At 21.1% G+C, this 14,287-nt stretch overlaps 4 protein-coding genes across 8 annotated transcripts in view; 3 read left to right on the plus strand and 1 right to left on the minus strand.

Moving 5' to 3' along the window:
- The first annotated feature begins 933 nt into the window (after positions 1-933).
- On the plus strand, positions 934-4,879 carry LOC122510348 (carcinine transporter-like). The gene is made up of 7 exons (XM_043624964.1): positions 934-1,192; positions 1,322-1,514; positions 1,704-1,809; positions 1,920-2,023; positions 2,114-2,328; positions 2,421-2,596; positions 4,712-4,879. Exons 1-7 carry the CDS (start codon positions 934-936, stop codon positions 4,877-4,879), a joined length of 1,221 nt encoding a protein of 406 aa, XP_043480899.1.
- An 875-nt stretch (positions 4,880-5,754) lies between these two features.
- LOC122504924 (carcinine transporter-like) lies at positions 5,755-11,021 on the plus strand. The gene is made up of 6 exons (XM_043616313.1): positions 5,755-6,140; positions 6,451-6,646; positions 8,871-9,129; positions 9,329-9,521; positions 9,610-9,715; positions 10,952-11,021. Exons 1-5 carry the CDS (start codon positions 5,878-5,880, stop codon positions 9,707-9,709), a joined length of 1,011 nt encoding a protein of 336 aa, XP_043472248.1. The 5' UTR covers positions 5,755-5,877; the 3' UTR covers positions 9,710-9,715; positions 10,952-11,021.
- On the plus strand, positions 10,982-12,233 carry LOC122504994 (solute carrier family 22 member 1-like). The gene is made up of 3 exons (XM_043616425.1): positions 10,982-11,055; positions 11,563-11,777; positions 11,901-12,233. Exons 2-3 carry the CDS (start codon positions 11,618-11,620, stop codon positions 12,122-12,124), a joined length of 384 nt encoding a protein of 127 aa, XP_043472360.1. The 5' UTR covers positions 10,982-11,055; positions 11,563-11,617; the 3' UTR covers positions 12,125-12,233.
- A 230-nt stretch (positions 12,234-12,463) lies between these two features.
- Positions 12,464-14,287, minus strand: part of LOC122505299 (organic cation transporter protein-like) — a 98,930-nt gene continuing 97,106 nt past the window's right edge. For 3 of the 5 annotated variants that reach the window (XM_043617005.1, XM_043616920.1, XM_043616836.1), the window contains exon 10: positions 12,464-13,794. In XM_043617005.1, coding sequence (XP_043472940.1) covers positions 13,695-13,794 — 100 coding nt within the window. In that variant the 3' untranslated portion in view covers positions 12,464-13,694. The remainder of the gene's footprint in view (positions 13,795-14,287) is intronic. The other 2 variants (XM_043617161.1, XM_043617076.1) reach the window with 1 other exon arrangement.

Raw genomic sequence — 14,287 nt, forward strand, 5'->3', positions numbered from 1 at the left:
AATACACAGTTCGATATTGAAAATCATTAAATTGAGAAAAATTTTTTAAGATATTTGAAATTTTCACAAGAATTTTATTAAAAATTTTTGGAAATAATTGAATTCTTGGAAAATTTTCATTATTTATAAAAATAATTAAATCTTTGCGTAGAATTTTATTTAATTTTTTTTTTAATAATTGAATTCTGTTGGAAACTTTTTGAAAATAATTGAAATTTTCTAAAGAATGTTATTAAAAATTTTTGTTTTAAATAATTGAATTGCGGAGAAGAATTATATTATTTATAAAGATAATTGAAATTTTGAAGAGAATTTTATAAAAAAAAAACATTATTGAATTTCTGCGAAGAATTTTATTTCTATTGGAAATAATTGAATTTTGCAAAGAATTTTTTAAAATTTTTTTGAAAATAATTGAATTTCGGGGGAATATTTGTTATTTTTGAGAATAATTGAATTTTTAGGAAGAATTTTTATAAAAAAAAACTTTTAAATAATTGATTTTTTTACTTACAATTTCAATTTTAAATAATTGAATTCCTATGAAATTTTTATTATCTATTTAAACAAATAATTGAATGTTTCAGAAGAATTTTATCAAGATTTTTTAAAATAATTAAATTTTATAGAATAGTAGATATTGAAAATATATAAATTGCGAAAAATTTTTTAAAATAATTACAATTTTGACAAGAATTTTATTAAAATTTTTGAAAATAAATAATTGAATTTCGTGTCAATTAAAAAAAAAAATTCAAACATTTCTTATGAATTCTAAAAATTTATTTTTTTGTCAGTACTTTTAATAATAATCCCTAACTTTTCCCTGAATTCCCCGACTTCCTCACCTGTGGCAACCCTGTTAAATAAATATATATGAAAATAAATAGAAATTCTCAAGAGAAAATACTAAAAAATTGAATTTTTACATAGATGAATTGGGTCTGCGACCAAGAATACCTAGTAGCAGCGGCTCAATCAATTTTTTGCATTGGTTCGATTTGTGGAAATTTTCTCTTCGGTTGGATCTCCGATCGCTATGGTCGGAAGAAAGGTTTACTTTGTTGCTCAGCAACGGCATTTATTGCTTCAATTGGAACTGCTAACACCCACAATTTTTGGTCTTTCGCTCTTTGCCGATTTTTAATGGGTTTTGCATTCGATAATATTGTAATGATTCCATTTATTATTGGTGAATATGACTCTCACTATGATTTAAAACTTTTTTTACTTTTTTAATTACTTAAGTGCCAAATTTTGGCCTTTAAATCATCTGAGTATTAATATTTATAATTTGTATTCATAAACTAATTTTCAACAGTTTCAGAATACGTTTCTGCAAATAAAAGATCAGAGATTGGTTGCCTTCTATTTGGATTTTGTCTTGGAATTGGATTATTAGTCGTAACCTGGTCGTCTTATTTAATTCAAAATTGGAGACTCTTTGTCTACTTTAATTCACTGATATGCCTTATTGGTTTTATCACTGCTCTTCTTATGCCAGAAAGTGCTCGGTGAGAAGAAAGAAGGATTTTTAATTAATTCAGACTAGTTAAAAATTAATTTTTAATTAATTTAGATTAATTAAAAATTGATTTTTAATTAAATTAGACTAATTAAAAAATTAATTTTTAATTAATTCTGACTAATTAAAAATTGAGTTAAAAATTATTTTTTTAAATTAACAATTAATTTCCTGCTAGTTGGTACTTGACGAAAGGCATGACTGATAAAATTCTGAAAAAATTACGAAGAATATCGAAAGTAAATGGTAAAGTTCCGGAGGATGATTTGCTTCTAGAATCTTTGGTAGGTTAAAAACTTGTTTTTGAAATTTCCCCTAAGGCACCAAAAGGCAACTATTGGATATTATATTATTATTATTATTATTATTAATAATTATTAATTTTTTTCTCAAGGAAAACATAACGAGGAGAAATAAAAATGTTGAAAATGCAACTCTCTTGGATCTCAGAAGTTCTCCAAGTCTTTCGAAAAATGTTATTCTCTTGGCAATTGTTTTGTAAGAAAGTTTAAACAATTTTTTTTCATAAATACTTTTTTATTAATAACTTAATAAAAACACTATATCGGCTATTTGTAAAAATTTCAGTGCACAGAATACTTTAACGATGGACACACATATTTATTATTCGAATAGATACGAAATGACAATTTTTATGTCGTTTACTTGGTTCAGTGTTGAATTATTTATAGCTTCTTTATTTGTAAGATTATTTTCTGTTCGATGGGGTCTGAGATTCAGTGGATTTATAGGTCTCTTTCTAGCCACAATTTTTGGTTTTACATTTGTGTTTACAAAAAATGGTAATTAATTAATTTTGCATCTTTTGTTATTTAAAGAAGAAAATACGATTTACATTCTAATTGCTTAATTTTTTTTTTATGGTTTTTGGCAGAAATTGTAAAAATTGTTGCCGGATCAATAGGTCGAATGTGTATGTGTTTTGTGCAAGTCTTATACAGTCAATATGTTGCCGACTTTTTTCCAACCACTCTCAAGGCACAAGGTAGTGCTTTGGTTCATTTTGTCAGTGTCCTCATGCACTTTGTTGCGCCATATATTATCGTATTGGTAAATATATCAAATAATTTCTATTAAATTTTATTTTTATTTAAATCGAATAAATTTTTGTTGAACAAATAATTTCCCTATAATTTGAAGCAACTTAGTTGATTTTAATAAGAATTACTTGATTCAAGTAAATATTCATTTTTTTAAATAATTGAATTCCCTGTTAAAATTTTTATTATTTATAAAAATAATTGAATTTTTGCAACGAAGTTCAGTAAATTTTTTTAAATAATTGAATTTATGTGAAGAATTTTATAATTTTAAAAAATAATTGAATTCTTGCAACGAATTTCAGGAAATTTTTTTTAATAATTGAATTTCTGTTAAGAATTTTTTTTATTTATGAAAATAATTGAATTCTTCCAACGAATTTCAGGAAATTTTTTTTAATAATTGAATTTCTGTGAAGAATTTTATTGTTTATGAAAATAATTAAATTCTTCCAACGAATTTTAGTAAATTTTTTTAAATAATTGAATTCCTGTGAAAATTTTTTTTATTTATAAGAATAATTGAATTCTTGCAACGAATTTCAGGAAATTTTTTAAAATAATTGAATTACTGTGAAAATTTTTTTTTATTTATGAAAATAATTGAATTCTTGTGATGAATATTGTTATTTATGAAAATAATTGAATTTTGTAAAGAATTTTATTAACATGCCTCAAAATAATTGAATTTTCGGGAATAATTTTATTATTTATCGACATAATTGATTTTTTCGAAGTGTTTATTAAAATTTTAGAAAATAATTGAATTTTTTCGAAAAATTTTATTAAAATTTTTTTTAAATAATTGAATTTCTGTGAAGAATTTTATTATTTATGGAAATAATTGAATTCTTGCAACGAATTTCAGTAAATGTTTGTAGATAATTGAATTGCTGTGAATATTTTTTTTATTTATGAAAATAATTGAATTTTTGCAACGAAGTTCAGTAAATTTTTTTAAATAATTGAATTTATGTGAAGAATTTTATAATTTTCAAAAATAATTGAATTCTTGCATCGAATTTCAGTAAATTTTTTTAAATAATTGAATGTGTTACTAAATAAATAAATTTATGAAAATAATTTAATGCTTATAAAGAAATGTTATCAAAATTTTGGAAAATAAAATTATAATTTCTTTCTTTTGTTTTTTTGCCTATTATTTCTATTTTACTACTTCCGAAGAGAATTTCTTTCCTAAAATTAGAAAAACTTAATTCAGAAGTAGTAAAATTTAATTTGTAAATAATAATTTTTGATAACAAAATGTACTATATTGGAAAAAAATTACTCAACAAATTTTTATACAAAAATTAAAGAGTGGAAATAGTAAAATTTATTGCTAATAAAAACTGTTCCAAAGTGAATTTTACAATATTTGTAATAAGTTTTAGTACAAAATAGTAAAATTTACTACTTTGCAAATTTTTATTTCCAGAATAATTTTTATTATTTGCGAAGAAAATTTATTTATTAAAATTTTTTAAATTTATATCAGAAGTAGTAAAAAAAAGTTGTAAATAAAATAGTAAAATTTATTGTTACAAATTTTTATTTCGAGAATAACTTTTATTATTTGCGAAGAAAATTTCTTTACGAAATTAGAAAAACTTACATCAAGAGTAGTAAAATTTATACACAGAAATATTAAAATTTGATAATAAAAATATTTTACTATATTTGTAGTAAATTTCAGTAAAAAATAGTAAAATATATTTTAGGCTTGGCAAAATTTCTCCCAAAAATCATAAAAATTATTAACTTTTTTTTTCAAAAAAAATTTTTATTATTTGCAAAGATAATTTATTTATGAAAATTAGAAAAAATTGTTATTCTTTTACTATTCTCGAAAAAAAATTTTAAAAATTTACTACAGATATAGTAAAATTTACTCTGTAAATAATTTTTAATTACAAATTGTACTAATATCGAAAGAAAATGATTCGAAAAAGTTTTGTACAAAAATAAGTGTCGAAATGGTAAAATTTGCTAATAAAAATTATTCCACAGTAAATTTTACTATATTTGTAGTAAATTTCCGTAAAATTTTCTTGATTTCTGCATTCCTTATAAGGAATTATTTAATATAAATATATTTATATTGTATTTTATTTTCTCGTTACAGGCAAGCACTTGGAGAGAATTGCCGATGATAATAATTGCAACGTTAACTTTAATAAATTCAATTCTAATTCTTTTCCTACCTGAAACGACAGGGAAGAATTTACGTCAAACTCTTCAAGATGGAGAGAAGTTTTGCAAGAATAAAAAATTTTGGCCAATTTTTGTCTAGAAATTTATTACAACAGTTGATTGTATAATTAAAAATTTAATTGTTAAATAAATATTTTATAAAAAAATTAAAAATTTTAGTAGAATAAGGATCGATTAAGAATAGTAACAAATAACAAAGAAATTATATTCCTAAAAATTATTTCCAGTTTTCGCGTCTAAAAATACTATTTTTCTATTTATTCTAATTTCTAATTATTCTAATTACACATACAAGGATCAAATTTTGATAAAGAAATTATGAGTTACTTTATTATCAACTTTTAAATTACAGACTTTAGATAACGGTAAATAAGACTGAAATTAATGACTAGTGTGGCATTTGAGAAAAATGTTGTTTTTTACACGTGCTAATAATTACTATTTATTTTTGTTGTTTGATATTATCGGTTGAAACAAGGTGAAATTTTCAATATTGATAAAAATTGAATGTACGTTTTCCTTTTATAATAAAAATAAATTCTTGTTACATCTTTTAGCCATATTTTTGTTGAACAATTTTTATTTGGATTCTTTCCAATAAAATATATTATAATGCTTTTCTATCAATGTATGACTAAAAATAAACTAATTTAATTTTCAAAAATGACTTGAATTTTACATGACTACTTATATGACTCTCATGATTATTCTGATTCTAATACTGATTATTATTTATTCAAAATTATCATTTGCAAGGTTCATACCAATGTTAGCATCAAAGTAGTAGTGAAACAAAATTATTACATAGGAGAAAAAATTTCGAAACTTTATTATATTCTTAAAACATTGTTTTTTTTTTTAATTTTTGAAAAATCATTTGTATTCAAAGGCTTTCTTGACTGTTAATATTTAAATAAAAAATTAAATAAAAATAAATAAAAATAAATAAAAATTAAATAAAAATTAATAAAAGTTAATAAAAATTAATTTTGAAAATTAACTATTAATTATTCTTTTCCTGTAATATTTATTTACGTTTTCAGTATAAAAAAAAATTTTCCGTATTAAACCAAATTAATGATGATTAAAGACGATGACGAGGATAATAACGAGTGTCTAAAAATCGGAAAAGGAAAAAAAAATTTCGAAACTTTTGATGATGTTTTACCTTACATTGGAGATTTGGGAAAATATCAATGGATTTTAATAACAATTTTTCTACCATTTGGTTTGGCATTCATGATAGTATTTTTCTCACAAATATTTATAACCGCTGTGCCACAAAAACACTGGTGTAAAGTCAATGAGTTTATTGATTTTAATTTAACAAAAGAGCAAAGGTATTTTTTCTAATTGTTAACATAAATTAACGAAAGAAACAAAAAATGTTACAATTAAAAAAGAAATTGGTTCAAATAACCGACAAAAATAAATATTTACTTGAAACAAAGAATTTTTAATTAAGTGCAAATTAAATTGTATCTGAATCAATAATTTAAGTTTTTAAGCAAATATATTAATTAAATTTAAATAAAAATTGATTCAAGTAAATATTTATTTGATATAACAAATCGATTATTTCATATAACAAACCGATTATTTGAATCAAATAAATTTTTTCCAGTTATAAATTTAAGAATTTTATTACAGATTTAAACTAGTTATTCCACAAGGAAAATATCCATTTTTTGACAGATGTCATTATAGAAAATATAATTTCCCAAATATTAGTGAAAAATTAGAAGAGAATTATAATTTTTCAAAATGGGAAACAGAAGAAATAATTCAGTGCAATCAATGGGAGTACGATTTTAATGAGATTCCGTACTCCAGCATCGGTACTGAGGTAAAATATAATAATTAATTATTAAAATTGAGAAATTGAAACAAAATTAATATTTAATTAAACAGGGTTGCTACCAAAATTTTATTTTGCTTTTTCCTGACTTTTCACTGATTTGCAGACAAAATTTTGAACTTTTCATGAAGCTAAAGAAAATTATTTATTTTATTATTTATTTTTACTCAAAAAAAAAATGTTCTATTACATTTATTTACGAATTTCTTTCATTGTAATAAATAAATTATTTGAAAAAGTTCTTTGAGAATTTTCAAATCCATTTGTTTAGAATTCAATTTTACAAAATTTCGATTATTTGAAAATTTTTCAATCAAATATATATTAGAAATTAAAAGCTTCAAATAATTTCAAAAACCAATTCAATATTAAACTTTTTCAAAAAAATTAATTCTACAAAATTGTTAGTTAAAAGTATGGAAAATTCGGATTTTCAAAGATTTTAATTTAAAACCTTTTCAAAATTCAATTATTTCTAAAAATTTATGCCTTAATGCTTCTAATATTCAATTATTATCTAAATTTTTAACTAAAAATTCAATTTTTAAACAAATTTTTATTAGAAAATTTTATTCAATTATTTAAATACAAACATAAATAATTTATTAAATAATTGAATGTTTCTTAAAACTTAATTATTTCGACGAATTTTAAAATAATTTTTAAGAATAATTGCTTTTTTTGATGATTCCATTTCAAATTGCATCAAAAATAATTGAAATTCTACGATTAGTTTTATTATTTATAAAAGTAATTGAATTCCTAAAAAGAATTTTATTATTTATGTAAATAATTGAATTCCTGAGTAGATTTTTACATATTTATGAAAATAATTGAATTCTTGCGAAGAATTTTATTACAATTTTTTAAATAATTCAATTCCAGTAAAAAATTGTATTATTTACTATTAATTTATAAAATTTATTGAATTCCTATGAAATATTTATTATTTATAAAAATAATGGAAATTTTGTCAAGAATTTTATTAAAATTTTCTGAAAATAATTGAATTTCTGAGAAAAATTTTGTTATTTGTGAAAATAATTGAATTGTCACGAAGAATTTTTATAAAATATTTTTAGATCTTAATTGATTTTGTTCGAAAAATTGTATTCAAATTCTATTTCAAATAATTGAATTCCTGCGTAACTTTTATTATTTATAAAAATAATTGAATGTTTGAGTGCAATGTTTTCAAGATTTTTTTAAACAAAATGAATTTATTTGATAAGTTTTATGGTAATAGGAGATATTGAAAATCACTGAATTACGAAGAAATTTTGAAAATAATTGAAATTTTGTCAAGAATATTATTACAATTTTTGAAAATAATTAAAACTCGACGAAGAATGTTATTATAATATTTTTTAAATATAATTAAATTCCTTTGGAAAATTTTATTAAAATAATAGATACTAAAAATCATTGAATTGTGAAAAATTTTTAAAAATAATTGAATTTTGCACAGAATTTTATTAAAATTATTTTAAATAATTGAATTACTGCAAAGAATTTTAATACTTTGGAAAAGAATTGAATTCTTGTGATAAATATTTTTATTTATAGAAATAATTGAATTTTCCAAAGAATTCTTATGACAAATTTTTTAATAATCTTTTTCAAAAAATTGAATGCAAATTCTATTTTAAATAATTAAATTCCTATGAAATTTTTATTATGAAAATAATTGAATGTTTGCGTAAAATTTTCCAATTTTTTTTAAAAATAATTTAATGTCAAATTTTAAAATATTTGGTGTTTTCATAAAAGAATTTATGCAAATTCTATTTTAAATAATTGGATTCCAGTGAAATTTTTATTCTTTTGGAAAATAATGAATTGTTTATTGTAGAATATTATCAAAATTTTTGTTTAAGAATTGAATTATTTTGGGAAATTTCATTAAAATAGTAGAATAGTGAAAATCATTGAATAGAGTAAAATTTTTATAACTAATTGAAATTTTGCCATGAATTTTATTAAAATTTAAGAAAATAATTGAAATTTTGCTATGAATTTTATTCAAATTTTTTAAAATAATTGAATTTTATTACTTATGAAAATAATTGAATTCTTATGATGAATATTGTTATTTATGAAAATAATTGAATTTTGCAATGGATTTTATTAAAATTCAATTTTGAATTTTTTGAAAATAGAAATAATGACATTTTAAAAAGTTTTTTAATAATTGTTTCAAATTTCCATACAGTTGAACTGGGTTTGCGACCAAGAATACCTAGTAGCAGCGGCTCAATCAATTTTTTACATTGGTTCGATTTGTGGAAATTTTCTCTTCGGTTGGATCTCCGATCGCTATGGTCGGAAGAAAGGTTTACTTTGTTGCTCAGCAACGGCATTTATTGCTTCAATTGGAACTGCTAACACCCACAATTTTTGGTCCTTCGCTCTTTGCCGATTTTTCATGGGTTTCGCATTTGATAACATTATAAATATTCCTTTGATTATCGGTAAATATTATTTTCACCTTTTTTTTCTTTATCTAGATTTTTTTCCTTTCATCTTAATTATTAAATTTGCCATTATTTCGATTATTTATTCAATTTATAAGACATAAACCATAAAATCCTGGAAGTATTTACAATATTTATTATAGAAAATAAAACTTGAGTTATAAGAAACGAAACTTACTGCTATTATAATTTATAGTTTTGGAATATACGGCAACAAGAAAAAGATCATTAATTGCTTCACTGGGCGTTGGTTTTAATCTCAGTATTGGGGTATTGATATTAACTTGGATTTCATATTTTTCGAGAAATTGGAGAATTTTGGCTTATATAAATTCAGTGCCACTTCTTGTTTGTTTTTTACTCACATTCTTAATGCCAGAAAGCATTCGGTAAGACAATAACAAAAATTACTAAATTTTTGTCTTATAATAAAATTATTTATTTCAATAAATAATAAAATTTATTTTCTTTTTTTAGTTGGTATGTATCCAGAGGAAAGTTTGAAGAAATTAAAAAAAGAATTCGAAGAATATCCGAAGTGAATGGTAAAAATCCGGAATTTAGAATAATTGATTAATTTATTGTAAGTTAATTATTATTATAATAATTAATAATATTTTTCGCCAGAATTTAATTATTTGAAAAGGATTTGAAAGACTTCAATTATTTTTATATTTAGTCAAATTCTTCGCAGGAATTCAATTATTTCCAATACAATTTTAAAAGAGTTTCTCGAAAAAATTCAATTATTTTCAAAAATTTTTAAAAAATACTTCAAAGGAATTCAATTATTTTTAATACAAGTTTAATAAAATTTCACGAAAGAATTAATTAATTTAAACAAATTTTTAATTACATTTTTCTGAAGAATTCAATTATTTTCCAAAATTGTAAAATTCACCACAAGAATTAAAATTAAATTTTTCTAAAAAATTCAATTATTCTTCAAAAAATTAAATTACTTGCAAAATTTTCTATAAAAATTATTAAAAAATATCCCATTATTTTCAAATAATCCAAATAAAATTTTTCAAAACAATTCAAATATTTTTAATAATTATTTAAATAAAATTCTTGGCAAGAATTGAATTACTTCCTAAATTTTTAATAAAATTCTTTGAAAGAATTCGATTATTTTCATAAACTAATAAAATTCTTTGTGAGAATTCAATTATTTTCAATACAATTTTAATAGAATTTCTCGAAAAAATTCAATTATTTTCAAAAAATAATTTTAATAACATTTCACGAATGGATTTAATTATTAAGAAAAACTTTTTAATAATATTTTTTGAGAGAATTTAATTATTTTTTTAAATTGTAAAATTCTCCACAAAAATTGAATTATTTTGATAAATATAATAAAATTTTTTTCCCTTATTTTTAAAAATTGTAATAAAATTTTTCTAAAAAATTCAATTATTTTCATAAGTTTTATTACATTCTTTGAAAATTTCAATTATTTTCCAAAAATAATTGTAAAAAATGACTCCATTATTTTTTTAAATTTTAAAATTCTCCACAAGAATTAAAAGCCTATTTTAATAAATAATCAACTTTTTCTCCTTCATTTTTAAAAGCTGTTAAAAAATTTTTCGAACCAATTCAATTACATATTTTCAAAAGTTTTGATAAAATTCTTTATAAATTTGAATTTTATTTTCAATAGAATTTTAATAAATTTTGTAGAAAGAATTATTGTTTTAAATAATTTTAGATTCAAATTTTTTAGAAATCACTTATTAAAAAATTAATTATTATTTTCAAAACTATTCTTTAATTATTATTATTGTCATTAACTATCGATTAACATTTGCAGTTAAACATAACTTATTTAAAAAATATTGTTGAAAATGCCACTCTCTTCGATTTGAGAAAAACTTCAGCACTTGCGAAAAATTCTCTTCTCTTATCAATCATTTTGTAAGTGGATTTTATTTTTGATTTCTATTTTCTATTTTATTTTCAATTCCATTTTATTTTTAATTTTGACTTTTTCATTTATTCATTAATTATTCATATTCATATTCATTATTCATATTCATTAATTTATTAGTATAAATTAAATCTTGATGAATGAATAAATAATATTAATAATAAATAAAATTAATAATTAAATTCAATGAATGAATTTTATTTTCGATTCCATTTTATTTTTAATTTTGATTTTTTCATTCGTTCATCAAGATTTCATTTATTAGTACAAATTAAATCTTGAAGAATAAATAAATAACATTAATAAAAAATAAAATAAATAAAATTAATAATAAAATTCAATGAATGAATATTGAAAAATAAATTGTTGATAAATTAATATTGATAAATAAAATACTTTCAAAATTATAATAAGATAAACGTTCGTTTGAATATTTAATTTGAACAATAGTTATTATAATATTTTTTTAGAATACTAAATATTTATAATTTCAGCGCAATTTCGTCTTTAATATTAGACGTGAACATCTATTATTTAAATCGTTATAAAATGACTCTCTTTATGTCTTTCACTTGGTTCGCTATTGAAGCATTTCTCTCTAGTTTATTAGTTATAATAACTGCTAATCGATGGGGTCGCAGATTTAGCGGATGTTTGGGTTTATGTTTACTGACAATATTCAGTTTTATATTTATTCTCGTTAAATCAGGTAAAATATATATTATACTTTATAAAAAATTTTCCAAAATTGAAACCAAATTGAAAAAAAAATAGTATTTTCTTTTGAAAACCAAAATACTAATTTTTTTCTTTTATTAATTTTCTTTAACAGAAATAGCAAAAATTATCATGGGATCCTTGAGTCGATTGGTTATGAACAGTATACAATGTTTATTTTGTCTCTACATACCGGAATTTTTTCCCACCACTCTAAGAACCCAGGGAACAGCGTTGGTTCATTTTTTAAGTGTTCTGATGCATTTTCTAGCACCCTATTTATTCTTTTTGGTAAAAATTATATTTTATTATTCAGTTATCAATTTTATTAAATTCTAATTTCTTTTTTGTTTTTTCTTCTCAGGGAAGTACTTGGAGGGAATTACCAATTATAATACTCGCTGTCTTGGGTCTATTGAATTCAATTTTAATTCTTTTTCTACCGGAAACTGCAGGCAAAAGTCTACGACAGACTCTACAGGAGGGGAAGAATTTTTGCAGAGATAAAAAATTTTGGCCCATTTTCATTAAAGTCAATAAGTCGTCTTTTGTTAAAGACAATAGTCTTTAACTCATTGAATTGAATTTACCTTATTGAATCTTCGACTTATTAAATTTTTTATAATAAAAAATCAAAAGCTCGAAAAAATCAATATTTAGACAAGAAATTAATATTTGTCTTGGAATCAAAAGAAAATTTTGATACCAAATTTTTTTTATTGTCATTTGGTATACAATAATATTTCACACACACACACACACATACACGATGTCGAATTCGATAATTAGCATTCATTCCAATACTGTACAAATTAATGAACATTCATTTTTTTTTTTATGCTGACATTTCTATCTACAATTTGTTTACATATTAATATGTTTTGTGTATTTATAATAATAGTTTTCTAAAAATGGTTACTTCTCACCACATTATTAACAAACAAGCAAGAAAGAGTCAATTATTAACATAATCTTTTTTTCTCCTCACAATAAATTCGGCAAGAATTGATTCTCTCTTTGTTTTTAAGATTCTGCGAATCAGTAGTAAGTACGCGAATGATTCTACTTTATTACCTGCTACTTAAAATGGAAAACGATATTTCAAATTGAGCATTATCGAGTACATAAATTGAAATATCGAAAAATTTGTTTCTTTATCTTTGATGATAATAATGGAAAATATGAGCACGATTTTTGTTTTATTTAAACAATCGTATAACGTGTAAATCTGGTTTTCTTTCAATGAAATTTATTTCTTCGATGGCAAAAATTATTTCTTATTTTCATTATTAATTATTATTTTTATTATTAATTTTTAATATATCGTTGAGCAATTATTATTTTGAATTTCTCTTTCATATATTTGTTCTTTAATTTTTCTAACAAACAGATTCGGTTACTTAAAAAATATTAAATTCAAGGCACTTACGAATAGTAAAATGTTAAAAATTTAAATTCTACATTTCTTATTTTCTGATTTGTGAAAATACAGTTTGTTTTGGCAAAGAAAAAATTATTTGCCTTTTTGTCATCTCACAGTATTTCTTTGTTTCTATCACCTTTAATATTTTTTTTCTTCACCTATTGTGAAATAGGTGAATAGGTCAATTATGTAAATCACATACAATTTTTTAATTAAAAAAATTTAAGATCTTCTCATTTTTTTATGAGAAAAAATAAAAATATTTTGACATAATTAAAAAATGACATAATCAATCACAAATTATTTTTGTTTTCGATAATTGAAAACTTGTCAATACTTTCGGAAAATAACAACGATCACTCAGTTCAGCTTCTCTCTCGACTTAACGTCTATGTAAATCACATGAGTGTACTTGAGGAACTATTTACAAAAAAAAAAGAATAGGAAAAATTAGAGAAGATTTTATAATAAATTTTTGTCACTTAGCTACAATCGGGTGGAGTCGATCCTCGATAAACTTCCTGGATTGAAACCAGCATTTGTTGCGCCTAACTTTCTTCTGTATTTCTTCTTTTTTACGTGTGACCTGCAAAATTTTATTATAATCAGTAAAACGTATGATTACGAATCATAATTGTAATTATTAATTATATTTCAAATTTGTAAAAATTATTAAATTTATAAACCTTTTATACGTTCTTCAAAAATTGAAAAAATAATTTATTATTATAAGAAACATTTTTTCGATTCGCAGGCTTCGCACTCAATAATTAATTTTAAAAAAAGTGTCAAATAGTAGCTTTAAGAGTGAATTAAATACTTATAAATAAATAATGTTATCAAAATTATCTAAATAATTGATTTTTTTTCTCAAAATTTTAATAACATTTTTGAAAATAATTACATTTTTCGAGGAATTCATTTAAAATTGTATTAAAAATAATTGAAATCGTGTGAAGAATTTTATTATTTATGAAAATAATTGAATTCTTGCAACGAATTTCAGTAACTTTTTTAAATAATTGAATTTCTGTGAAGAATTTTGGTATTTATGAAAATAATTGAATTCTTGTGATGAA

The sequence above is a fragment of the Leptopilina heterotoma genome, unplaced genomic scaffold, assembly GCF_015476425.1.
Source record: "Leptopilina heterotoma isolate Lh14 unplaced genomic scaffold, ASM1547642v1 Lhet_0, whole genome shotgun sequence".
NCBI classification, from domain to species: Eukaryota; Metazoa; Arthropoda; class Insecta; order Hymenoptera; family Figitidae; genus Leptopilina; species Leptopilina heterotoma.

Coding starts and splice junctions, on each gene's coding strand:
- LOC122504924 (XM_043616313.1), top strand. CDS start 5,878: ATGATGATTAAAGACGATGACGAGGATAATAACGAGTGTCTAAAAATC. Junction 6,647..8,870: donor ACTCCAGCATCGGTACTGAG/GTAAAATATAAT, acceptor ATTTCCATACAG/TTGAACTGGGTTTGCGACCA. Junction 9,130..9,328: donor AAATATTCCTTTGATTATCG/GTAAATATTATT, acceptor TATAATTTATAG/TTTTGGAATATACGGCAACA.
- LOC122504994 (XM_043616425.1), top strand. CDS start 11,618: ATGACTCTCTTTATGTCTTTCACTTGGTTCGCTATTGAAGCATTTCTC. Junction 11,778..11,900: donor ATTTATTCTCGTTAAATCAG/GTAAAATATATA, acceptor TTTCTTTAACAG/AAATAGCAAAAATTATCATG.
- LOC122510348 (XM_043624964.1), top strand. CDS start 934: ATGAATTGGGTCTGCGACCAAGAATACCTAGTAGCAGCGGCTCAATCA. Junction 1,810..1,919: donor ATTTGCTTCTAGAATCTTTG/GTAGGTTAAAAA, acceptor TTTTTTCTCAAG/GAAAACATAACGAGGAGAAA. Junction 2,024..2,113: donor ATTCTCTTGGCAATTGTTTT/GTAAGAAAGTTT, acceptor TAAAAATTTCAG/TGCACAGAATACTTTAACGA.